Source organism: Pteronotus mesoamericanus, unplaced genomic scaffold (assembly GCF_021234165.1).
Source record: "Pteronotus mesoamericanus isolate MK-2021 breed Mesoamerican mustached bat unplaced genomic scaffold, CSHL_Meso_final contig_50, whole genome shotgun sequence".
NCBI lineage: Eukaryota > Metazoa > Chordata > Mammalia > Chiroptera > Mormoopidae > Pteronotus > Pteronotus mesoamericanus.
Window position 1 is genome coordinate 22279964 of NW_026555186.1, and position 27505 is coordinate 22307468.

Consider the following 27505-nt stretch of genomic DNA (forward strand, 5'->3'; position numbering starts at 1 on the left):
GCATAGCATACTCCACTGTCAACATCGCTTACCAGAGTGGTGCATTTATCACAGTTGATGAACCTGCATTGACACAGCATAATTACTCAAAGTCCATAGTTTACATTACTGTTCACTCTTGGTGTTGTATATTCTATGGGTTTAGACAAATGTATAATGACCTGTATCAATCATTGTAGTATCATACAGAGAATTTTCCTAGGTCTAAAAATCCTCTGTATTCTCCCTGTTCATCCTCTCTGATCTTTGTACTGTCTCCATAGTTTTGTCTTTTCCAGAATGTCATATAGTTGGAATCATATAGTATGTAACCTTTTCAGATTAGCTGCTTTTACTTAGTAATGTGCATTTAAGTTTCCTCCTTGTTATTTTTATGGTTTGATAGCGCCTTTCTTTTTTAGCACTGAATACTACTTCCATTATCTGGACGCACCACAGTTTATTTATCTCTTCACCTATGCAAGGACATCTTTGTTGTTTCCAAGTTTTACCAATTATGAATAAAGCTGCAGTAAATATCCACGTACAGATTTTTTGTGTGTGTGAACATAAGATTTCAACTCCTCTGAGTCTGCTTGCTAGATACGTGGTAAGAATATGTTTAGTTTTGTAAAAAACCACCAAACTGTCTTCGAAAGAGGCTGTACCATTTTGCATTCCCACCAGCAGTAAACAAGAGATTCTGTTGCTCCCAGCCTCCCTGGCATTGGGTGACAGTGCTCTGAATTTTGGACCTTCTAACAGGTATGTAGTTGTATCTCATTGTTGTTTTAATTTGCATTTCCCTGATGACCTATGATGTGAAACATCTTTTCATATGCTTATATGCCATCTGTATATCTTCTTTGATGAGATATAACAAAATCTGGACTTTTTTTCTAGGTTCAGGTCTCTGGTCCATATTAAAATGTTTTTTTTTTTCCTTGTTTACTTTTAAGTGTTCTTTGTTTATTTTAGATAACAGTATCCATCAAGTATGTCTTTTTAAAGATTGTGTTTATGTATTTTTAGAGAGAAGGAGAGGGAGTTAGAGAGGGAGAGAGGCATCGATTGGTTGCCTCTTGTACACGCACCACCCAGAGACCTAACCCGCAACCCAGGCATGTGCACTACCAAGAATCCAACCACTGACTTTTTGCATTGTGGGATGATGCCTGACCCACTGAACCACACCAGTGAGGGCTCAGATGTATCTTTTGCAAACACCTTCTCCCAGTCTGTGGTTTGTCTTCTCATTTTTTTGGCAGTGTTTTTCACAGAGTAGAAGTTTTTGATTTTAATGAAGTCCAGTTAATCAATTGTTCCTTTCATGGATTGTGCCTTTGGTATTGGATCTAAAAAGTTATCTCAATACCCAAAGTCATCTAGGTTTTCCCCTATGTTCTAGGTATTTTATAGTTTTTATTTTCATTTTCATCTTCATCTATGATATATTTTGAGTTAATTTTTTGTGAAGGGTATAAAGTCTGTATATAGATTTATTTTTTTGCATGTGGATGTCAAAGTTGTTACAGCACCATTTGTTGAAAAGATTGTCTTTTCATTATTCTTTCTCTTTCTAAAATGTACACCTTTAACAACTTTGCTGGATGTTCTCTTGATAATTCTATCAAAAGCAATCAAAATCCTCTCAGAAACTAAAATACAATTTCCCACCTCCCTCACCATTTTAAAACTGTAATCCCATTTTGAATTCTTTAATACAACAGGCATTTCTTACACTTAAAATTGTTGGGGATTTTTTGTTGCCCTCTAACTTGAATGTTAGTTTTTGTTTGTTTGTTTGTTTGTTTTTAGGAAAAACATACTCCATTCAAAATACTTTTCCTCTTACAGCATAAGGAATATAGTCAGTGAGGTTGCAATAACTATGCATGCTGTCAGATGGGTACTAGTCCCATCAGGGTGCTCACTTAGTAAGGTATATAAATGTCTAATTACTATGCTGTACCCCTGAAACTAATGTAATATTGCATGTCAACTATAACTGAAAAATAAAAAAAAATTTAAAAATATTTTCTGCTTAGAATTTTGAGGAGGTTTCCTAGTGTCTGTAGCATCCAGTGTTTCTGATAAGAAGTCTGGTGTCAAAATAATTCTTACTTTAAGTCATCTTTTTCTCTCATTCTCTCTCTGGAAACTTTTATCATTGGTATTCTGCAATTTTGTCAAGATGTGTCTATTCCAACCCGCTTAGCATTCCGTGGCCTCTTTCAATCTGAAAATGTGTGATTCTTCAACTTTAGGAATTTTTAAATATTATTTCTTTGATTTTTGCCTCTTTATTTTCATTATTTTCTGATTTTGGAGTTTCTCTTAATCCATTCCCACTAACTTGTATTTTTTTCTACTTCATTTCAGCTCTGGTTTCCTCTACCAATATCATCTCATTATCTTTGTTTCTTTCAAGATTTCCTAAAAATTTCTGAATTGCTGATAACACACAAACTTTTCAAGAACTGATTGTGTGTGTGTGAGTGTGTGGTTGTTAATTTGTTTCTTGGTATTTGAGACCAGGAGTTAGAAATATGTGACTAATCTTTCATATTGATCTAGGTTCCCAAGTGATCATTCTTTAAGGCTGGATTCTGTCTGTCTCACATGTGGAAGTTCCATGTTTGGGATTTCATAATGCCTTTCTCAGAGAAACTTTAGGAAAAAGTATAATTTTTGTGGATGTAGAATGCAAAAATTATTCCTTTGCTGCCTTGGCTCCATATAAGTCAACCTTTTCCATTCTAGTCTGCCATGTTGCTCTTGAGGTTCTACTTTCTATTAATAGTTGTGACTGTTATTAATATTCTTTTATTTTATGTGTAATATAAATGTAGGCATCATAGGGAGGGTAAGGTTCAAATATTCATCCTGTAATCCTTGAAGATCTTGAAATGAAGTTCTTCTTTTATGTGGTTCAAGGCTGGTGGAGGTAGGGGGCCTTTTAAAACATACTGCCTGGAGAACTAACCTTATGTCAGTGACACCTTGATAACTTCTGAACATTTTAGGGAGAGAGAGAACATTAAAGAAAGAAAGAAAGTAAGAGGTCATGTTTCTCAACTCCATCGTCCTGGGAACCCGTCAAAGGAATAATAATGTTCCAGCCAGAGTAATCAGAGCAGATACGGCTAATAGGTTTCAACTTGAGTTGAAATAAATGATTGATAGGGGTTGCCTGCAGCACAGCTGTGTTGGAAAAGATTTTGAGGCCACATCTGGGTTCACAGGACAAAGTGTGATTAATGATGTCTGCCATGGTTGTGAGAGGAGGTTGTGATGGTAGCCATGTCATGTATTTTTAATCCCTGAATAAGAATGTTCTGATGAATAGAACTATTCGTCCATGAGGTTGCCAGATTTTTCCTGGAAGAGTATGGGCATATTCTGACAGCATAAAGATACAATGCTAATCTTATTTGGGCTGATTTTATTCCACTGGTAGTCAGAATGATTTCCTGACTTGCCAGAGCCAGTAAGTTGGAGAATAAAGTATGTCATAGTTGTGCACCTACTGCTTGGTTCAAACTTAACCACAGAACTGTAATGCCTCCCAGCACAGACACAAACAAGATGTTACACAGAAAAAAATTAGATATTAGACTCTTCAAATTACCATCCTAATAAAAATTGCCCTGTGTCCCAGAAGGCAAGGGTGGATTCTTTTTCACTTGCTTGATTTCATGCTTTGTTCAGTAAATATAGAAAGATATAAAGAAAGAAGTGGTATTTACCAATAATACTTACAAAGATAACATTGCTAATATCTTGCTGTGGAGGCTTCTAGTCTCTTTTCTATGTATGAGGTCTGTCCAGAAAAAGTCCAACCATTGCTAACAAGAACAGTTTCTGATACATCTATGTAACCTGGCAGCCAAGGAGAGTGGACTGGGAGGCGCATGCATGAACAATGATGACTTCATTGTACTAGTCAGTGTGGGCGATAGACACCATTTGAGTGAGTGGCCACACCATTGTGTACAGTGTGGCTATCACATTAAAAATGACTGAGCAAGTGGAGCAATGAATCTGCATCAAATCTTGCATCAAGCTTGAACATTCCTCAACAGAAACCATTCAGGTGAATTAGAAGGCTGTAGTTACGCGCAACTGGTGATTGGCAGCATCATCACGACAATGCGCCTGCTCACGCATCATGTCTCATGAAGAGTTTTTTGGTGAAACATCAAATCACCCAGGTGACTTAGCCCCAGCTTTAGCCCATATTTGGTGCCATGCATCTTCTGGCTTTTCCCAAAACTAAAATCACCTTTGAAAGGGAAGTGATTTCAGACCATCATTGAAATTCAGGAAAATATGACAGGGCAGCTGATGGTGATTGGGAGAACTGTGCGAGGTTCCAAGGTGCCTACTTGGAAGGGGACTGAGGCGCCATTGTCCTGTGTACAATGTTTCTTGTATCTTGTATCTGCTTCAGTAAATGTCTCTATTTTTCATACTACATGGCAGGATACCTTCTGGACAGATCTTATATATGTTTACATTTAATGGGATCAGATTGTGCATCTTCTTTTTAGCCTAAATTTTTCATTTAACAAAATACACACCTCTTTCTAAGTTTATAATAAATATGACTGATATAGTATTTAATGAGTCAATATTACTTTATTTTATATATCTGTATATATATGTAGGCTGTTTCTCATACTTTAGTATTATGAACAACTCTCTGGTGAGTACCCTTACACATAGGTATTTGCACACTGAGTATTTCCTTAGAATAATTTTCTAGAAGAGCATATTCTGGGTCAAATATATAAATTTATGTTTTCATTTTAAGACTTTTGATACTGTCCTCAGAAGGTATTAATAATATATGCAATAAAGCTTGAAGAGAGTGACATAGGAGGCCAGACAACATTTTTAAGATCCCTACTCTGAATAAAGAGCCTGGACTGTTTCCCACTCACCCACTCACACAGTCCCTTTTTCTCCTTCATGATATCAGGTCTCCTGATTGTGGAAGTCGTTATAATTCAAAAGTGCAGCAGCCAGTTCAGAAGCACTGGGGCCTATGGAGTCGAACTAGATGTGATCCTAGCGGCTTCTTTCATTCTACAAACCAAACAGCTTCACAGGGCCAGCTGTCCTAAGCTTGCTGGCTCTAGGGAGGGATTGAGCATTCTTCCTTATACTCTTTAGAACATGCTAGGCTCATGTTGACAGAATATGCAGGTCCTCAGGTCTGTTCTATTGATAATCTCTGAAGCTATTGCAGTTTACAGTCTGGAAGGCTGGGGAAAGGAGGGCTGGTGAAGTCTGGAGGAATCTTGGGTGCAGTTTCTGGGATGGTGGTGGAAGAAGGCAGAGTACTGCCCCTCAAAGTGAATATCAAAAGGAGGGGTGAGTTGGTGATCTCTCAGGGAAGACTCAAGCTATTAAGGAGTTAGAATGGTGTTTTTGTATCTAAAAGTCTTCTCTCTATTCATGCTGAGACACATCTCTCATTATTCTGTCCCATAATTTTCTTTTTTCTTGAAGTACTTCTTGACCTTCAGAAGTCCCCTTTATCATCTGTGGCATCTGAACAAGTGTTCAGTGTTGTATATAAATTCAGTAAATAGTATCATACAACATAGTTAATAGTATCTTTTAAAAGGAGGAAATTAAACTTTAAATTATCTACAAGTACGCATGTTGGGGGGAGAAGTTGTCTTTGTTTCATTTTCAAATAATAGCATGAATATTTAGTGACCGTAGCTTCAAAATTTTTATTCTTCCAATAAATTGTTGTGTTGTTGCCTTTTCAAAACTGGTAACCAAAGCAACTAGGACAACTACCTCTGCACATTGGAATGCACAGTGAGCTGTCATGTAGGCACGATGGAAGACTGTTAGTTCATGCAATTCACAGCGTGAGTTTTTAAACACACCCAGTCTGAGTATGTGAAATAAACAGTCAGTCATCAGTGATAACTGAGTTTAGTTTCCAACCTAGAAAGTATTAGTGGCAAACACACACACACATTTCCCAGGAGACTAGAAAAAGAGCATGATTTTTCACATTCCATTTATATTTCCTAAAAACATGTTAATAGTGGAAACTTTTATTTCTTTCAAAGAGAAAAGGTAAAGAATTTAAAGGTAGAAGAAAATTTTGTAAAAGCTATGGGAACTTAGTAATATATTGAAATTTACTTCTGGAAATCTTTAACCTGAAGTTTTATACTGGGGATTTGTAAAAAAAGAAATGTACTCTATTTAAAAAGTAGTACATACATGCCCATTGCAGAAAATTTGGAAAACACAGAAGTTTAAAAATTTAAAAGTACTGAGTTACTTATATTCCTACCACCCAGATACAACCCAAATATAAGCAGCTTTGTATATATATACATATATATACTATATATACACACACATATATATGTGTATATACAACATATGTAAAATTTATCCTCTTCTTTATCTTCTTCTTCTAAGTTTAAATCAAATTTTAAATGTACTTCTGTATCCTGTGTTCTCTCCCTAAGTTTTATCATGAGAATTTCCTCAAATTATTTAATATTTATTTAGCAACTATTTATTGAGTGCTAACAATTTGTCAGATATTCTTCCCAGCACTAGGATATATCTAAGAAGAAAACAGACATGGCCCTTGCACTCTTGGAGTTTGTAGTCGAATGGGAAGACATGCAATTAAAGACAAACTACAGAGAATGAGGCGCATGTCATAACATGGGAATAGAAAATGTGAGAGTAATACCAAACTAGGAAGGCTTTTGAGAAGAATGGGGCGGAAAGCTAACAGATGGTTAGAGGTTAGTAAGTAAATGTGATCATTTTTCTGTCTACCTAATATTTCAAAATATAAATGTGCCACAGTTTAACTAGTTTCTTATTATTGGACAGCTAGATTGTATTTGATTCCTTATTTTTAGAAATAATACTAAAATATAATGAGCAAGATTGTATTTAAATTTTTGTCAATGTTGCCGATATTTTCTTGTATTACATTCCTAGAAATTAAGTTCCTGGGAAAGAAAACAAACTTTTTGCAGTTTCTCACTATATACTGCTGAATTCCTTTCCAGAAAAGCAGTACTCTATACCCACCTCCTAGGACACCCTATTATCTGTGATGCAGCTCTCTTGCTACAGTTGAATATTATCATTTAAAAAAATCAAATTCATAGGAAAACAATATATTTTACTGTGCTTTAATTTACCTTTCTTTAATTACCAGATTAAATGTTCTTTTTTACATCTATTGGTCTTTTGGGTTTGCCTGTAGTATAACTATCTCTTTATGCCCTTTATCCATGTTCTATTGGAGGTTAATTTTTGGGTGTGTGTTAATTTTTTAAGAGCTATTTTTATATTAGATGTTATGTGGGGTGTGTGTGTGTGTGTGTGTGTGTGTGTGTGTGTGTATGGAGGGGTGATTGTAGGAGTATTTGTTCTTCATATGTATCAGATTATTCAGATCCTTTCTTTCTTGTTACCATACCTTGCTATGAACAAGAATGGAAGGTTACTTAATGAGCATGTATGCTGAGCAGTGTTGCTAAAGAATAAGCAATCAAGGTATAATCTTTTTTAAAAAAAGATTTTATTTATGTTTAGCGAGAGGGAAAGGGAGGAGAAAGAGAGAGAGAGAAACATCAATGTGTGGTTGCCTCTCGAGTGACCCCTACTGGGGACCTGGCCTGCAATCCAGGCATGTGCCCTGACTAGGAATCAATCGGTGACCCTTTGATTCTCAGGCTGGCACTCAATCCATTGGGTCACACCAGCTGGGACAAGGAATTGTAAAGCATGAACCAAGACCAGCCATTCATATGGAAAAGCAGCTTGGCTGGGCCCATAAATTGGGTGGGTCAGAGTCTCTGGGGATCTCCAGGGTGAGGAAAACAGCATTAGCCAGGTTGATGGAATCTCAGATGTGGTACCAGCCCGCCTACTCTGTGGCTTTTTGCGGAGAGGGCTCAGAAAAGGGACAATGGCCTCTGCTTGCCTTGATGCCAGACACTTCAGTTCCTCTCTGTGTACCACTGGTGACTTCGAAGCTGCTACCCCAGTGCTGGAGCTCAAAGGGAGTGAGTCTGAGTAAGTCCATATGTGGGTTCTTTAAGAGGAAATGCTTCGGACCCTAGAAGTTTCTTTGACCGACGTATCTCCAATGGTTTTTGCAGCCACAAGTTGTGGGGGTTTATCTTCCTGGCACTGGAAACCTGGGCTGGGGAGCCTGGTGTGGGGCTGGGACCCCTTGCTTCTGAGCCATCCGTTTTGGATATTTACCCACCACAAATGGGTGTGGGACCAGCCCATTCCGCATCTGCGTCACTCCTACCAGTCTGGATGGTTGTGGTTTCTTAAATTCTGTAGTTGTTAGACTTCCATTCAACTCAACTACTGATGGTTCTGAGTGACGGTTGTTCTATATTTTACTTGTAATTTTGATGTGGTTGTGCAAGGAGACCAGCCATGTCTGCCCATACTGCCATCTTGACTGGCTGTTGGAATTTTGCTTTTAAAGCCTAGATCAGAAAGACTAATTGGATAGGCCTTGTATAATTTATAAAAGAATTTAGAAATCAATAGGAGTGCTGTAAATTTTTAAACTGGGACATAAGAGTAAGCATAATCCAGATAATTACCATTTTTTTCAATAGTTGGCCCTATATGTGAAATTTTTGACCCTCTACTTGAAATTTTGGAATTCCTTATTATGAAACCATAAATAGATTTGCTTCCTTTCTCAATAAACATGGATGATGCTATACAGAGTTTGGTATTGTGATATTTAACTTGACATTTTTCATCCATTTTCCAATTCATTAAATGTTCTCCAAAAAAGTGTGACTTTTAATGACGGTATAGTTTTTCACTAAATAGACATAGTACATTAAATTTACAAATTTTTAAGCTGTCTTGGATTTCATATTATTATAAGCTCTGTAATGAACATCAGTATACATAAATGTTTTTATGCATTTCTGATTTTTTTTTAGGATAACAATTTAAATTGGGCCAGCTTAGCAAATTTTATCACAAACATTAATATTTTTTAAAAGTTGGTATTATAGAGTACATATTACTGCCATCCAGATTTTTCACCTAGCAAATTGTGAGCATTATTCCATGTCATTAACTATTCATTAAAAATATGATTTTCTTTAGTGGCCATATGATAATTTACCTTTTGGATAGGCCATCTTTTATCACTTTTTAGCCATTCCGTATTTTAAATAATCTAGTTATTTCTACTCTTTTGCCATTATAAATATTTCCACGGAGAACATCCTTGTATACACATTTTATTCAGTTAAGAAAACTGAATAGAATAATGAACTTTCTTACCCATCACTCAGCTTCAACAATTATCAGCACATGGCCCAACTTGTTTTGCCTACCAGCTTCCAAATCCCATTGCCCAGTGCATTATTTTAAAGCCAATAGCCCAGGACATTTTTGTTTCATAATGCGCAAGGGGAAGGTGATCATGTGGGGCAGGTAACAACACTACAGGGCCCTTTTCTTGGCCATAGATGAAAGTATTTAACTTATTAATTTATTAGGACAAGTATTAGAAGATTTCAAGAAGCAAAAAAAAAAAAAAAATCCTTGAAAAATGTGATTCTCAAGTAAACACATTGTTCTTAATTTTATTTTCATAAATTTTAGATTATGCCTGGCTTTCTGAGGGCGAAGGAGTTATCATCTGGATTCTCTGGCCAAAGACTGTCTACATAACAGGAAGCAACGGTGGCTCTTCCACGTAAACAAATGTCACCTCTGTATCCTCATAAAATGGTAAAGAGGGGAAATCATTGGAGATAACCAGAAGGCATATTTATTTTAAATTGTATAAAATGTTCTGTAACTTCATTTCATGCTTTTAGCACTGAAACTAGAAAGAAAAAGAGTGAAGGGATGGTTCATTGGTAGAGAAAAATGGTTCAGTCTGATCCCCTAGAAAGTCTGTAAGGCATTTTAGAGTGTGGTGTGCCATACACCCACCCACTTTGAGCTGGGAGTGGGAGACTAAAGCTGTAAACGCATCCCTAAAATATTTAAGTACGTCATAAATCAGGTGTCAGTAACAGACACTCCTTTTCTTGTAACCCAGCTGCATGATCTCTGTACAGAAACCTTTCAGTTCCTTCCTCATCCACATTCTCTAGCTCCATCCAGGAACCTCCTTCCCCTACCTTTCATTAGTCAACAAACAGATATTAATTACTCACAGGGAACCCAACAAGATATTAGATACTTGCTTTTAAGTCCTTTCACTCACTGTAAATATTGCATCAAGATTATTTTTTCTGTTGTGTTATTGTTTCCTCAGTTGTATTAATTGTTTTTTAACCGTAGGTTTCCTTCTTTCTTCCTTCATTGACGTAAAGCACTCTGATCTCTCTTTGAAGCAATCGGATTAGCCTTTTTTTTTCTCTTGTTTTCTTCAGTAGCTCTTTATCTCCTCAATTTATTTTCCCAACTTCTCTGAATTTCAGGCCGCCACCTAAGATTTGAATGGTTCTTGCTATTTAATTGTCCTCGCTACCTTTCTTGAAAAAACAAAATAAAAACACTGTCAAGGGCAAGTATTCACCACTGAAATGATTGCCTTCCTTTCCTGGGAGTAGGAAGTTAATCCAACTAGGGTGACATTATTTTAGATCTCTTTTTAAAAATCGTTAAGTTCTAACTAGAAAGGTGTAACTGTTGATATACTTTGTTTTGTAACCATAGCCCATTTTGAAAGCAGTTTTACAAGAAATCATGATTTAGGGTTGTGGGCTGAATGGGAGAGAGTCAGGTTTCCTCAAGAGAGAAGGGGAGTGTTGGAGAGGTTGTAAAATAGATAACTTTCTTCTAGTTTGGGGAAGCAATTTTTCTGCGGCATTCATGCTGTAATTGCGGAGGTCCTACATGTCTGCTTGCCTCTCTTTTAGCTTCCACTAAGATTTCTGAAAAAAGAAAAGAACAGAACAGAACAGATAAAAAGAACAAGGGTATGCTCTAAACAGAAGAGAGAAATTGTGGGAAATTGCTTTAGCAGTAGCCTGGGAAAATAAGCAATTAGAGGAATATTCCTTAATTAGAAATAGTCAAAGGGGTGTCAGGGAAAGTGGTCCAGGAGCTTGAGGTCTGATTCTTGGGAAGGTAAAGGATGATTGATTCTACATAAACTCAGGATAAACCCAGGATTAAATTAAGCAGTGATTAACAACAAAAATTACGGAAAAGAAGGATGTAATTGTATCAATAATATTACATTTCTTTAATTACATCATAATTATATGTCCTTTTCAAACAGAGTAATTAATAATATGAATAAATATTTGCATTTGTCTGTGTTAATAAAGAGTTTTACTTTCATGTAAATAAGCATAATTACAGGGGGAAACACTAATCTTTATCATTAAATAATGCCAATGGGACATCATTTTGGGAGAAGCAAAGTCATAACCATCAATAACACTTTGATAAGTAATACTATTTATAGTTTAAATGTTTATAATTGTCCTGGTAATGGACTAAAAAGTCCTTTAAAAATTGACCTTGAAAACCCAAATTTGAAAAATGATAGCAAATGTTAGGCCAACTAAGTTGCCTTTTTCATTAAAAAAATCATTAGCAAATATTTTAAATTATATGTGATTTGATCACTTACTATGTGTATAACCAATACACAGTGGGGCAAAAGTAAATTTATAGTTGTGCGTTTGTGATACACAGTATATTCTTGTCTTATTGTTTATTGCATTGTTTTCCATATGAATAACTGTAAACCTACTTTTGCTCCACCCTGGATAATTGGATAATATTTTGAAATACTATCTGATTTTTTTTTTTTGTTCCTGGAAAATCTTAGTTGTCCCATTTGCTCCCCATTGTATCAATGGCATTTAGAAATGGTGAGTACAACCGAAAATAAAGAAATTTTCACTTTCAAAGAAGTTATTAAAGTCCAGAGTAAAGAAAGTAGTTTGAAAGCCAAAACATGTTTACTTTTCAAGAGCTCTTTAGGGTTTTAAGTTTGAATAGGTTGCAGGGTGTCCAACCTGCGGCCCAGGATGGCTATGAATGCAGCCCAACACAAAATCATAAATGTACTTAACCTTTTTTTTCCCCATCAGTTTTCATTAATGTTTGTATATTTAATATGTGGCCCAAGACAACTCTTCTTCAGTGTGGCCCAGAGACGCCAAAAGGTTGGACACCCCTGGCAGGGAGAGATTCTGAAAACTTGGTTTCCTGTATGATATTCCATGCCCTGCATTGGTGTTGTGACATAATAAGAAATATATAACAGTGTTTTTCTTTTTGGTGTAAATTTAGAGAATTTATACTATGAGCTCTGAAGGAGCCTTGTGTCCACTTTGGTGAGAGGGTGGAAGGGTAGGAATGGCTGAGGGAACTCTGCAGGGTTCCCAGGATTCTGCCCACCTGAGAGGAGAATAAGGTGAGCAGCTGAGAGGAGGGCAAAGGAGCGCCTCAGCAGACCTGGGAAAGAGCCGCTGGGCATGAGCATGAGTTTTATGGAGGGAGGCCTGGGAGGTGAACCTGGGAAGACAATGGGGCCTTGGGTGCTAAGCTAAGAATTTTGGCCTTTGTCTTTTTGTCATGGAGTGGAGTGGCATGATCAAAGCAGTATTCCTGGAAGGGTAGTCTGACGTGGGGACACAGGATAAATTGGAAGGGCTGGACTGTCAGGCAGGAAAACATTTAGAGGACTGTCGCAATAATTTTGGAGATGATGGGACCTGAGTTAGGAGAGCAGAATTTAACATGGAAAAGAAGGAAAAAATGGGAGAGTTGTGTGAAGGAAACTCAGCAAGACTTGATGACCAACTGGCTATGGGAAAGATTATTGGAGCTGGAGCGTTTCAGCTTCCTTCAGAGAAAAAACTATATAGCTCAGGTTGCTTGTGTCAGTGGCAATCTGAAGAATTCTTTAACTCCTTGGAAGGTAGCTTCTACTCCTACCAATTGAGTAAGTACAATTAATCTTCATCCAAGCAATATAATGTGCAAAAAATTGGTTTGAAATGACAAACTTCAATAGTGGGAAAAAATATCATGGGAAAGCAATTTTCAAAATTTCTCCTTTGTCTCTCCTCCCTGACACCTGCTTAATAAATATCGTATGTTAAATCTTTATATTAGATACCACCATAATTGTTAATTTCTTCATAGTTTTCTTTACAAAAACTACTTGAGGAAAAAAAACAACACAACAATAATGGCAAGAACAACAATCAATAATTAAACCTCAGCCCTGGCTAATGTGGCTCGATTGCTTGGAGCATCGTCCCCTCCACACAAAGGCTGGGGGTTTGATTCCCAGTCATGGCACATACCTAGGTTGCAGGTTCGATCCCCAGTTGGGGTATGTAAGACAGGCAGCCAATCAATATTTCTCTCTCACATTGATGCTTCTCTCTGTCTCTTTCTCTTTCCTTTCCTCTCTCTCTAAAATCGCTAAACATATTTAAAATTTTTTTAAAAAATTGAACTCTTACTACCTGATGTTTTACCCTATTTGGGAGTGCTCTTGACTTCCCTTGTTGATAATCCATATTTCCATTGGTATGAACAGGCTCTGGAAATTACTCAACGTTTTTATTTATGGCCTATTCCACAGCTTTGAAATTAAGTTTACACTCAGTGTTAGTAGGTATTCATTACCTTTCTAAAATGCCATATTACTGATTGCTTGGGGACTAGGTGGCAAAAAAGGGGCCATTTCACACTCAGATGGTTGGCCCTGTTCATAAAATGCTACATTTAGACCTTCTCCTGTATTTGTGGTATATACTGCCACTTCTCCTAGTGGGCCAGGCTAACTCCTCTGGGCTTCTTTGCATCTCCTTGTTTTAACGCAGTTGTTATCTTGTTTCTAGGGTAAAGCTTTTGTGTTCTGTAACATAATATGCATCTTGACAGCAAGACATAAATAATGAACCATCTAAAGCAACTTTCCAGCTAGCTAACACAATTTGTGAGACTTATTTATTTATACTGGAATTAAAAAAAATAAAAAAGGGGAAGAAGTAACCCACCAGAAATGAAAAGCTGGGAAATAAACAAGTTGTTTTTCACAAAGACCATTCTACGTATGGATGCCTGTGAGCCTCAAAAATCGCTCAGTCCTAGAAGTTGTAAGCCAAGTCTTCTCCAAGGTGCTTTTCTTTCCCCCAAAGAGGTCATAACAGGTGTATATACAGATCTATAATGCCTTTCTCTTGGAGAAATGGAAGTACTTCCAAAACAATCTTATAACATTGTGATGGGAGAAATGATGGCAGGTTTTATATTACCCCCATCATACAGGTGATGGAGGCTCGGATAAATGGTGTCAGTGACAAAGTCACAAAGAAATGCTAGGCTTCCTGATGTATGGCTAGGACTTCAGTACTTAAAAGAAAAATATGTTCCTATTTTGCTCAGCCCTTTCTCATCTTTCGGAGAACAACTTTTTAACTCTTGCTCCTTCCTACATAGACGTAATTTTTTCTTTCATGAAATAGGGCTTCTGGCGTATATTTAAAATTTGAATCTTATATTGCCAAATGATCCCACAATCAATAAGTGTAAAAATCAAAAAGTAAAAAAATTAATTAGAGTGAGCACCCCTCCCCAACGACAGCTTTATGATCATAAACCGATCTATAACTGGGTAGTACAGTTGTTCATTACTGCTTGGGGGTCATATACTCCTTTGGAAATCTGATAAAAGCTATAAATGACTCTTCAGAGAGATGTATATCCACAATTACAAGGGCTCCTGAAGCCGGAGCCCTCTTAGGTAGGTCCCTGAACACCCTGTTTAAGAACCCAGTATAGTAGAAAGAGCATAACTTGGCAGAGAACTTCGATGAAATCCTAGCCCCATCATCCTATCTGACTTTGACAAGAACTATTTCTGTTTCTGTAAAATGGGCATTGTACCCTTGAATCGGGATTGAGGAAATTAAATATGTAATGCCTGTAAAGCATTTACCATAGTTTCTGGCATCTAGAGTGTGCTTCGTACACAAGACTTCTTTTCCCTTACGAGCTATTTAGCAGGGAAGGGCTCATGTTGGAGCAGGAATTCTGAAGCTGACACTCCGGCCCACTCCCACCTGATGGCTGCAGATATTATGCCAGGGGGGCAGATTATTACAATTAATCAAGAGCTGGAGCCTATTAAAGTCTAAATCATCCAAGTTTACCCTGTTAGCCAAATCTTTTGACACTCTTTCTACATTATGATGGTTCCCCATGGTGTGAATCTCATCTTCCCAAGATAGAATACAAAGCTCCCACGTTTCTGTTTTCTTTGCCTCCAGGACACAGCCATGTGACTTCTGTTCTGCTAATCAGATGCACATACAGAGATGCAGATACAGAAGTGATTTATGTGAGGAAGCAGGTGGGAGGCAGGGCATCCTTTCGGCAGGCACAGATGGTAGGAAGAGGCCATGTGGTTCTGGAGTCATCAGGAGCAGAGAATTCCTTCCCCGCCAGTTCTCTGTTGAGGTTCTGGGGATTGTTCCTGGAAGCTCACTTCAGAGCCTGTTTCTTCAGTTCTTTCAAAGACTCTGTGAACGTTCTAATATCTTTATTAAATCACTTCCTACTTTAACCAGATTGAATAGGCTCTGTGGTTGACAGCTAAGAACCATGCCTCTCATGATGCTGAACCATCCAAATATTTCATTTCATCTTCCTGCCACAGCAATTGCCTTGCATTAATTTTGCAACACGACCTAGTGTAAGAAAGGGCCCTAAAATCCTTACATAAGAATGGAGTTTCCATAAGAATAGGGCTTTCTATAAATAAGGCACAGACTCTTCCCACCCTGACTAGGATCCTGAGTGGTATCCTTGGGCTGCTGAAAGGAGGTTCTGGTTGTTTACAGTGGCCTTTCAAGAGGCTGGACCAGTAAGTGTTCTCAAGAGCTCTTCAGGTGGGTTTGTTTGTTTGTTTGTTTGTTTGTTTGTTTTTCACCCTATTCATATTACATACAGGCAGTTTTTACTACTATGGCTGTTTCAAGAAGGGAAATAGTTGGGAAGAAGCTTCTGTGAGCATGACAGTAATAGTGTTTCAGCTGAAGATTTTTATGCAATTATTATTTTATTAAAAGTAGGGACTCTTCAGGAATGAGGTCACCTTATTAGTTAAACAATATAAATATTGTCCTAAAATATTTTGGGTTCAACCTATACTTAGCTTAGACCGAACAGACTTTAGATAAACAGAGTTTTAGTAAAGTTGGTTTAAAGTCATGTGGTGGCATTAGTCTTATGCATTCATTCAATAAGTATCATAAACTATTCTGTATGAGACATTGTGATAGGTGTTAGCAAAATAAGGTGCTGTATAAATAAGTTTTGGTATGCCTCAAAGATCTCATAACTTAGTAGGAAGACAGGCTGACAATTCCAACACACAGTGGTGCTGGAATCTGTTTCTGCCATAGCTGAAAATAGTTTTGTTTTTTTCCTGCAGGCATTTTTTTTCTTTCAAATATTTTAAACTCTAGTAAGATAGATCCATAAAACATGTTGGAAGCAGCACTGTTATTAAGGTCAGGAATACATCTTTGTAAAAAATTATTTATTGATTGATTTTAGAGGGAGAAAGAAAATGTCAGTTTGTTGTTCCACTTATTTATGCATTCATTGCTTGCATGTTGTATGTACCCTAACCAGCCACCAAGCAGGACTATTGCCACTATATGACTTTAAACCAGCTTTACTAAAACTCTGTTTATCTAAAGTTCAGTCTAAGATATGTGTAGGTTGAACCCAAAGTATTTTAGGAGGAAAAAAATTCTGCAACCTTGACAAATAAGCATGATGCTCCAACCAACTGAGCTATCAGGCCAGGGTTAGGAATACATCTTTATGTTTACTATCACTCATAGCTTTTGGATAGCATTCAGGTATCTTTTTCCCACCTGGGCTGGGTGACCACAGGATTTAAGTCAGCACTCATATTTCTTAGAGTTTCTTTGTGGCAAACAATAGCTGACTTCAGCTAATTAAATCAGAAGGAATTTTTACTTTTAGCTCAGAGAATCCAAGGAAAAGCCAGAGAATAAGACTTAGAAAAGTATGAGAACCACAGCAGCTCTGGATCTAGTTCATGGAAGCTAATTGATAGCGTTGTCCAGACACACTGTCCTCTATTCTTCCCAACATTCAGAGTCCAAGGATAGCCCATTCCTGGATGAAGTCCAGCAAGACTGCTTAAAAGGAAACAGGTAATTCCTTAAAAATAGATTGGAATGCTCTTACCAAGAGAAGGCAGAATGGACATAAAGAATCCAGATACTAAACATGTTTACCATTATATTTATGCCCCGTGTGTGGTCCCCATGGCAGCAACCCTGGGCATCTTCCTGGGTGCGGCACTCACATTAATACTTACAGCATTGCCCCTTATCCAACCACCTTAAGCTGTTCCACTTGATGAGAGAATGATAGGAAAAATTATTTTCCTTGAGTAAGGAGAAAGGAGGGAGGAGTTCAACCGTTGATGGCTGGAGTAGTAGTTTCCAACCTTGGCTACCATTAGATTCGCCTAGGGCCTTCTGCTTTTTGACATTTCACTTTATTTTGAACTAATTTTAGATTTAGAGAAAGTTTACAAAATAGCATGAGGAGTTTTCTAATATTCTTTCCCCTGCCTCCCCTGATGATAACATCTTATATAACCATATTATAATTATCATGACAGGAATTAATATTGATACAATATTATTAACTAAGCTATAGACTTGATTCAAATTTCACCATCTTCCCCCCAACTAACATCTTTGTTGTTGTTGTTGTTGTTGTTGTTGTTGTTCCAGGAACCCATTCAGGATGCCACATTGTATTTGGCTTATTTAGTTGTTACTTCTTAGTTTCTGAATCAGTTCCTCTCCCAATTTATCTTTCAAGACCTTGATTTTGTTGAAGAGACTGATTAGTAATTCTATACAATATCCCTCACATTGGGTTTGTTGTGCTTTCTTATGATTGGCGTGACGTTATGCATTTTTTTCAAGAATACCACAAAAATGACATCTTTCATTCTGTATTGGTAGGTTTCATGGGGAGAACACTTCTATGCAAATCCCTTCTCTTTTCTTCTGCTCACTAATTTGAGCATACATTTTTGGGTCTTGTCTGCAACAGTTATTCCTTTAATGTTTGCCTAATGGTTACTCTCTATTTCCCTCCTTCTTTCTGCATTAAATTAATCAGAATTGTGAGGAAGAGCTAGTTCTGCTCCTCCCTTTACTTTATTTATTTATTTAATCCTTGCCCAGGAACATTTTTTTTTAAATCACTGCTTTTGAGGGAGGTAGAGAGAGAAAGAGAGAGAGAGAGGGAAGGAGAAAATAGAGAATGAGAGAAACATCGATGTGAGAGGGAAACATCAATCAGTTGCCTCCATTGCCTCCCCTGTGCACCCTGACCCAGGCTGAACCCATGACCTAGGTATGTGCCCTGACCGGAATCAAACTGGTGACTTTTTGGTAAACGGGACAATGTTCCAACCAACTGAGCCATACCAGCGAGGACTCCATTTACTTTTTTACTTCACTATTTAGATGAGTTTGGACTGATGGATATTTATTTTATTCTCTGGTTGATACAATATTATTAACTAAGTCATGATTTCTCTTGTTGCTCAGATTGTTCTAGCTTTGGTCATTGGGAGCTCTCTTAGGCTGGCACCCGTGTTCTCCTTAACGGGGTCCTCTCATCTTTTGAGAATATTCTTAATCTGTGACACCATGGGTTGTTCCAGTCTCATCCCTGCCCTGGCCCTAAAATCAATCCCTCCCCAGCTAGGAAACTTGTTAAACTCTTGTGTCAAGGCCCCAAGCCAAACCAGTCAAATTAGAAGACCTGGGGTTGGAACGCCAGTATATCTTTAAGTTGAACAGGTAATTCCAATACCCAGGCAAGTCTGAGAACCAAACTAGAGCAGCGCTTTGCAAACTTTAACGTGGCTGTGAAGTTTCCAGGAATTTTGTTACAGTTCTTGGTAGAATAGGTGTGGGGTGGGGGCTGAGATTCTGCGTTTCTAAGAAGCTCCTAGGTCACCTTACTTGCAAACCACACTGTGAGAAGTAAGGGACTAGAAGACTATTTCCTCAAGTACAAAAAGCCATGAAAGTTACCCAAAGGATTACAAACGGGCTGATGGCTGTGGAAAGAGTCACTACTTGCTGGGTTACTATTCATTATCACTTTATTTTCTAATTAGTTGGGGTTAGTGGTGAAAGGAACTACTTGTCATACTGTGTACACAGAGTCAAGGGGATTGCTCTAAGAATTGAAAAAGGAAAAGGAAGCCGCTTGACTCTGAAGAATAAAAATGAGTAAAAGTGTTGGCTTGTCTTCTATTTCCTAAACAGGCAAAGAGCACGAAATACATCTTTCTGAAAAATGAAGAGTGATAATAAAAGAACACTTCATGCTGAAAGCATAACAAAGAAAAATCCCAGATGTGACTATCCATCTTGGGAAGACAAATACAAAAGATTGGAGTCTTCTGTGGGAAATAGGTCACCATTTTGGACTTTGTTTAAACAGAATCCTCGAGGGAACATGATTTTCAGCTCTTTTTGTGCATTAGTTCAGTTTTTCCAGCTGTTTTCAAAACATGCACATGCCTGTCCAGCTGCTAAGCTGTGTTGGTCTCCCCAAGGTGGTTGTTCTCCAGGAGACTATGAACAAAGAAGTCCAGAGAGACACAAACTATAGCTGGCTAGGCTCATTCTAGTCCCCTTCTACACAGCCACATTTACCTCAAAAAATTGCTCTTTAATTTCCAAATTAGGATCATCTTCAGTAATCCTGAAACTTTAATATAACTGATACTTATCATGGTGCTTAAAAAAACACTGATTCCCAACCCTTTGGTGGGGCCCGGGAACCAGGACCCCATCTTCCCCTGCTTGCCTCCTGGTGATTTGATGCAGTGTTCCACGTGCAGAACTTCTAGAAATGTTGATCTAAGAGATCAGATCAGCAGCAGCCTCCCCTTTGGCCCATTGTGGGCTTATTTTAATTTGCTAACAAGGTTTAGTTTCCCATTCTTTTCAACCTTTAGGTCAAACAAAGACTCTAACAGCTGCAGATCACATTATTACTGTTCTTCCCTGTCCTTTTAAATCATCATTTAAAAATTCTTCTACTTTTCTTCTGGAACCTTGTACTGTAAGCCTTCCTTTCCTAGAGCCTCAGACCAACAAAAGTTGAGAGGCTATGAGGGCTTTTCCTCCTGACTAGATAGTCAGACACTGCCATGGTCTGATCATGCTACATCCTTGGTCTAAATCAGAAACCCCAATCAATCTAGGCTGCCTCAAGGGCCACCTTTTTATCAATGTTAACTTTGTCTCAAAATTGTACTTTATTGGTTGAGGGGCAGCAGGCAAATCCATCATAAGTAATTATAATAAAAACCTACCAAAGGTGAATCATATCCTCCTCTTCATAAACCAATATATTAAAGATTTTTTAATGTATTAAACGGGAACATATTTACTTGTAATTTTGCAACAATGTTCTCAGTTTTGATGTTGAAATTTTACATATGTAAAAAAAAGAAAGACAGTTGATTTTAATTTTATTAATTCACAAACCTAATCCTTGGGAGAAAGGTCATGATGCTGGAAATAAACCAAGAGTGCGACAGCTTGTCCTTGAACATCCTCCATCCCTCGGAGAGTGGAGCCCGACCCTCCCACTGGGCCTCACCGGCACAGCAGAGACTGGCAAAGACAACAGACTCCCAGAGGCGATGTCTCCCGTTACCCAGGAGAACAACAGAGAAAACTGAGGCAAGTGGTCACAAAACACAATGAACACCTTCTCAGTGTCCAGGGGTGCTTGTCCCTGAACCAAACAATTGGGAGTATGTCCAAAAGAAAGTCTGGACCTGATTACCTTGGAGCAGGCCAACTTTGTCCTTCTGCACAGAGTTTGCCTGTGGGCTAATCTCGTTCTGCCATGGGAAGCTCCACTACCGGCTTCCCAGGAGTTACAACTCAGTCATCTTTATTCTTCTGGCTCTTGGCTACAGTGACATTGCAGGGGGAAAAAACCATGCTTTTATACCCATCTCTTGTCCCAAAGTCTCCAACATTAGGGGTGTTCATGAGAAGTTCTCTTGGAGGAACGCTTGCCTGGCCACAGAGAAAGATGTTTATAATTTAATTATAGTAATAAAATAAGAAATGTGAACTGTAGATTTTAGAGAAATAAAAACTGATTTTGATCTAGTGGTTTGGCCATACCCCAGCATTTGTCCATAGGTGTAATCGGGATGTCTTTGGGGAACTATGTGATCTTCTGATCGTCTTCTATTTCCGAGTCCCAATTTGAGTTTGCCCAGTTCCAGTCTGGAAACTCTGCCTGAACCATAGTCATATTTTCCTCATGGGCCTGCCGTGGAGATGAGCAAGTGTGCAGCTTTTGTCTGTGTCAAAGGGAATGTAACATCTATTTTGCTGATTTTCTCTAGCAGTTTTATTTTCCATAAAATATAACAAAATGTTAGACTGCAGTGCTTATAGGAAGGGTAAGTATTGTTTCATGGCATTTCATTTGTATGTGTACATATGTATATGTGTCATAAAGTACAATGTAAAATATGCTGCTTATTTGGAGTTAAGGTTTAAAAAGTTCCAGAAATACTGATCTATTACTTGTCTTTGAGCTGCAGCAGTTAAGAGCATGAATGCTGGGGCCTAACTGTTCAAGTTTTAGTCCTGGCTCCATCACTTGCCATCTGTGTGACTTTGGGAAAATTACTTAACTCCTCTGTTCCATAGTTTTCACACATTTCACATATGTAATATGAGAATAATAATAGCTGCTACCTCATAAGGTTGACATGAGGATTAAGAAATCTAACACTTGTATAGCGTTTAACATCTTGCCCGGCACATAGTGCGTGCCTTATAAATTGCTTGTGGGGAGTAAAAAAATCTGTTCTGCGATAATCATCTTATACCCTTTTACATGCTGAATCAAGAAAACAAAGTCCATGCCCTATGGATATTCATAATCTAATATGCATATATACTCAAAAAATTGTCTGTTATGAGTGGCATTATAATGGAATGTTTTAGAAAGAGTGCCTCTGAACGGGACTGCTGGGTACAAACCACAGCCCTGCCACTCACTTGCTGTGTGACCTTTGCCAAGTTATTTGACCTTGCAGGTCCTCAGTGTCTTAGTCTATGAAGTGGGGCTAACAGACTCTCCTAAGGTTGTTAGGAGGTTTAAATGAGACCATCAATAGACATGCTTAGGGCTCAAGCAATAATAGCTATTATCATTCTTCCTGTTAGTAATTCAGATCATGTCATTGCCTCTTATTTCTCGATGTATTGAAAAGCAACCCCTCCTCCACTTTCATGTGAATGGCTTGCTTAAAGTCGTCATTTCACTTTAGCTGTGGTGAATCAACCACATAGGGGCTCAGATAAAGACCAATACTCCTGACTAGAAAAGCAGTTGTGAAGCCCAGGGCTGGACTCCGACCATCCCACTGTGATCTCTCTTCAGCCTTGCTCTCACAACTTATCCAAGTCACCAGAATTGTCCTTTTGCCTCAGCGGGTCGTCACAGCCCCGCAGATAATTCTGAAGTGTCACAATGCAAGCCTGACAGCCTGAGTCCATTTTGCAGTATGGCTGCTTATGGCGATGGGATCACATCATATTTCCTTCCTCTTCATCTCGGGGGAGGAAATTGTTCAAGACAAAGCTTGCTGCCTAATATGATGAAGGATTTTGTATGATGTATCGCTTTTAAATACTGTGATAGCATAAAAGGGCTCATTAGCTGAAGGGGCTTTCTACTCGTGTCCTTCAGTTCTTAAGGACATTTGGGAAAACTGTTCTGACAAAGAGAAATCTAAGATTCTTGAGGACTCCTAAGCTTGAGGACCTGGTGACTGTTTTTCTGTAACTCTCTCCTCTTCTCTGTGGCACGTTGTTCCTGAAGCACTACCTCAGCTTTTAAAAATTAATAATGAAGCTATATTATACAGCATCAATCTCTTGCTTGACCATAAGCTCCTCAAGGGCAGGGAACCTGCCTTATTCATCTTTGTATCCCCTGCAAGCACCTGGCACACAGCTCCATCAATGTCTGTGGAACTGAAGCTGTTTGAATTTATATCCCAGGTCACACCGCCGGAGCTTGGAATAGGACTGGAGCTGAAAGCGAGTGAGGAGTCATTTATTTCCCACTGCCGAGCTGAGTGCTGGCCTCTGAGTAATTCAAGTTACCCCATCACCCCAAAAGCTGCCTCCTCCAGCCCTAGGAAGGGCCTTCAAGTGATTCCATTGGTGCCTTGGTGAAAGTTTTTTCTCCTAGTTCTGAGAGGCAAGGAAAATGAAGCACATGGTCCTGTATATTGCTGATTAACAACCCAAGGCTAGGAGAAAGTAAACTGGAAATGTGAACTTTTTCAATCCTCTGCCTAGCTGACGTGGAGAGGCAGGCGATGGGAGGCCAGAGAGCCCTTTTTCATTCAGCTCTGTCTAGCATTGGCATGGTGCTGGGTGTATTCTTGGTCCTAATTAAATATAGGAGCATAACTGGTTATTTTTCTCCCTTTCAAAAGGTACAAGTCTTTGACTTAACTTTTTAGTTTATACGCAGAAATAAAGTCAGAAAAATATCTTTTTGAAAACTCTCCATGTGTCTAAGCCAGACAGTCTGTTGAAGCTTTATATTTAGTTGCTCTAATTCTGCCCATAGCCAGAAAAGTATGAATATGCCTCCCGTTCAGCTGAGGAAACTGAGGCCCAAGGAGCTTAAATCAAGAATCCTGGATTGGAGATCAGCTCTGATTCGATCCACTGCCTATACCATGAAGTTCCCCTTTTCACCTCCAGCAAGCTGGTGGGTGCGTGTGTGTGCGGACTGAATGTGAGTTTCTTCTTCGCATTAAAGCTTTGTTAGTTCTCCTTCTGGTCAGTTTCCTCGATTTCAGTTTTTCTAAACAAAGTCCAGTTCTTCAAGGTCTCACCGTCTTCCCAGCCATCTATCTCCCCGTGGCGTTCCAAGGACCTCCAGCCACTCCTCTGCTAAGTTTGGGGTCCCAGCCTTGGCTCATATTCTGGGTTCCAATTCCAGCCTCCAGGAGGCCCGCGCCTCGCCCAGCTCTTCCCGACCCCAGCGTTCTTTAGGGCACCCCGCGCTCCCGCCGGACCCTGTAGCCAGTGCCTCGGCCCCGCCTCCCCTACCTGACGCCCGTGCGGCCCGGGGCGCCGCAGCCTCCGCCCACCGGCGCGCCCGCCCTGCCATTGGCTTCCCCGGCTGCCCGTCTCCTCCGCCGGCCCCGCTCGGTCCCGTCGGCAGGTTTTGCTGGAGAAGCCGCAGTCCCGGCGGTTCGGGCGCAGCGCGGGAGGACGGTGGGTCGCAGAGCGCGGACCCTAGCTGACATGTCCCCGCGCTCGGGATCCCCCATCGGCCCGTGGACCCGGGCGGCTGCTAACTTGGCGGCGGGCTCCTGCGACTGTGCCGTGGCCATGTAGTCGCCGGCGGGGCTCCCCGCAGCCCGGGAGCGACAGCGACAGCGAGTCGGAGCCGAAAAGCCCGCGGCTTTCCCTGGAGCCGCTGAGTGCGCGACGTGCCCACGCCGCCCCTTGGGTTGCACTTTGGGCCCGAGAGGGAAATGGGGGAGAAAGTTTCGGAGACGCCTGAGCCGGTGCCCCGCGGCTGCAGCAGCCACGGTGCCCGGACTCCTGCCCCTGCGGCGACTGCCGCGTCCTCGCAGGGCGCTTCCTCGGCCGAGTCCTCTTCGGGCTCAGAAACTCTGTCGGAGGAAGGGGAGCCCGGCAGCTTCTCTTGCCAGCAGCAGCCGCCGCCGCCGGGCGGCGCCCTGGGCACCCGGCCGCCCGCCGCGTGGGCTCCCGCACGCGTGGTGCTGGAACTCGGAGTCTCTGCGCCGCCGCCGCCCCCCGGAGGAGCCGCGCCGCCTGAGCCCCGGGGCAGCGGCGCGTCCCAGGAGGAGCAGGACGAGGAGGTGGGCACCGCTTTTCCCCACCTCGGCCCCTCCGGATCCCGGCTGCCTGGCGAACCCTGTTCTCCGCCCCGCACGAGGGCGGTGGGCAGGGTTGACTGGGGCATGGAGATGGGGAGGGATCCCAGGTACTTTGTCCCGAGCCGGGGTAATGACAGGAACCTCCCTGTAGGTCAGTTTCCGTGGATGTCACCTCCGTGTGTGTGTGTCTACATGTGCTGCCTGTCAAAGCAGCAAACTCCTTACTGCCTATATCTGCTACGGTGGGTCTGTGAATGGATGTGATCTGGACTCCTGGCGTGTCCCCGCAACTGAGACCTCATTCTCCAAAGTGGGCGTGGCTTCCCACCGTAGCTCTTAGGTGGGGGGAGAGTGTGAGGACGGGATGGGTGTGAGAGGGACAGATGGTGTGTTGGAGGTCGGGGACGGGTGGAGCCGTTCCCGCGGAGTCGTACCGCTTGGTTTTTGTGGCGCCAGTCGCCCAGGATCGCCCGCGGGCGGTTTGGGCTGGTCCCCGAAGCGGCCCTCCCGCAGAGGACTCCCAGCTCTTGGCCTGCGACACTGAAGCGCGCGCCTGCAGCTCCCACTCGGACTTGTTTCAGGATGCCCAGATGCGCGCAGCTCACCAAACTGAATAGGGCCCACCTTCTTCCGGGGATTCTGCCCATCCTAGTTTCCTGGAAGGATGTTCGTCCAAAACTTGTGGGTCGCATCCTGAGACACTGAGCGGGTGACTTTGGTGCCCTCTGCCTGCTTTCTCTGGCCTTCTTTTCTGCCTTTGGAGGACAGTTCAGGAAGCATAAGGTTCCTCATGTTTTTAAGATTGTTTGCTTTGGAGGTTTCTTGTGGGGAAGTCATCTTGATTAGGCAGGGCCATAAATAAAACATTACCCTAATACAGCCTCCTTGTGAAGTTAATTCCTCAGTGCCAGAGTGGTATTTTCCTTCTCTCCAATGGGATTAGCTGTATTAAATGTCTTTTTTTTTTTTTTCCTTAGAAGATGCAAGCCGAGGCCATTGCCCGGACAGCAGCCCCAGCCTGGAAGCAAAAACTAGGTCTAGCGCTATAGGAGGAGTCAAGTCCTAGCCTGGTAGAGATGGAGCAAACCCTAGCTGGTGGTTGGCCCAGTCTCTGGCAGTAACAATGACCCATTCTCTAATTCCTCTAGAGGAGGGCAGGGATCCTGGACAGGTGTCTGGAGACCTATTTTCTAGAACTATCTTTACTCCTGAGTTGTGAGATCTTGGATGAGTTGTTTAACTCTCCTGAAGTTTAGTTCATAATTTGACCAATGAACTTCATGGTAAAAATCATTTATACACATACACTTCTCTATTTTGTGATCAGAAATTTAGTTTGGATCCAAGTTCAGATTAATTCTAGGGGCTAGATGCCAGGAGTTAAGCTAAGTGCCACATCACCCTCAGAGCTACCTGACCAAACCGTGGGCTGAACCAGGGTTCCTTGTGGTCGCATCTCATTCTGAAGATGCCACGCATGTGTCGCTGCGTTTTTCACATTTGTTCACCCTGCGGCAGCGGCCTCAGTTTTCAGAGATGAGCACACTTGTCACGGGGCAGCTGGGGTTATGCCTAACTTACTGATTTACTGCTAGATTCTAATTTACTGTTGTCATTTGTAGAGAAGATGATAGAGTTAGTTGCTGTATGTTTTCTGTGTAGCTAAGAGGGTGCTCCTTGGTATGTAACATGGTGTCGCGGATCCTAGAGGAAGTCGGGAACTTCTCCCTTTTGATCTGGATTCCGTAGCTGATTTATTGCCTGGCCTTAGGGTGACAGTGTTTTACTTTCTTGGAAGTGAATATAATGATAGCTTATTTCAAAGGCAATGTGGTTAGGATTGGTTGATTGAAACACATTTTGGAAAGTGGACTGACTAAATGGCATTGGTCAGTATTTGTGAATATCAGAATTGGATGTAAACTGATACACTATTGCAATTTATTATATAACGTAACCTGTAGCGGGGATGCTAGAAACTGTCCAGGAGTGGAAATCTTGATTTGCTCTGAGAATTTTAAAGTGAAAACCTGAGTGTTTTTTTCTCCCTCAGGAATAGAGATGTGATAGTCTTGGTGGAGGGGGTTGAAGTCCAGGGTGCATTTTCTGGTTCATACACTGGTGATGGTATGATGCAGCAGTTCTTAACCTTTTGGGATGGGGAATGGTTGTGGGCCTTTCGAGAATCTAAGGAAAGCTCTCCACTCTCTGCTCACAAAACACACACAATGATCAATACTTTTTTAGAGGGTTCAGTCAAGAACACCAGGTTACAAACACTCAGTGGAAACACCTGAGTTTGAGTCCTGGCTCTGCCACCTTAACTAGATGTGGGATTGTGGACCACTCAGCTAATATAAGCGCAGTTTTTTCACCTCCCGAATGGGAATAATAGCAAGAGTTGTTAGATGCTTTATATACACCATCCAGTTTAATCCTAGCACAATATATAACAGAGCATTGAGCGCTAAGTCAATA

General features: G+C 40.5%; 1 protein-coding gene across 3 annotated transcripts in view; it reads left to right on the forward strand.

Annotated features, from left to right (window-relative positions):
* Positions 1-24371: 24371 nt before the first annotated feature.
* Positions 24372-27505, forward strand: part of MAST4 (microtubule associated serine/threonine kinase family member 4) — a 527956-nt gene continuing 524822 nt past the window's right edge. For all 3 annotated transcript variants that reach the window (XM_054578437.1, XM_054578438.1, XM_054578439.1), the window contains exon 1: positions 24372-25009. In XM_054578437.1, coding sequence (XP_054434412.1) covers positions 24659-25009 — 351 coding nt within the window. In that variant the 5' untranslated portion in view covers positions 24372-24658. The remainder of the gene's footprint in view (positions 25010-27505) is intronic.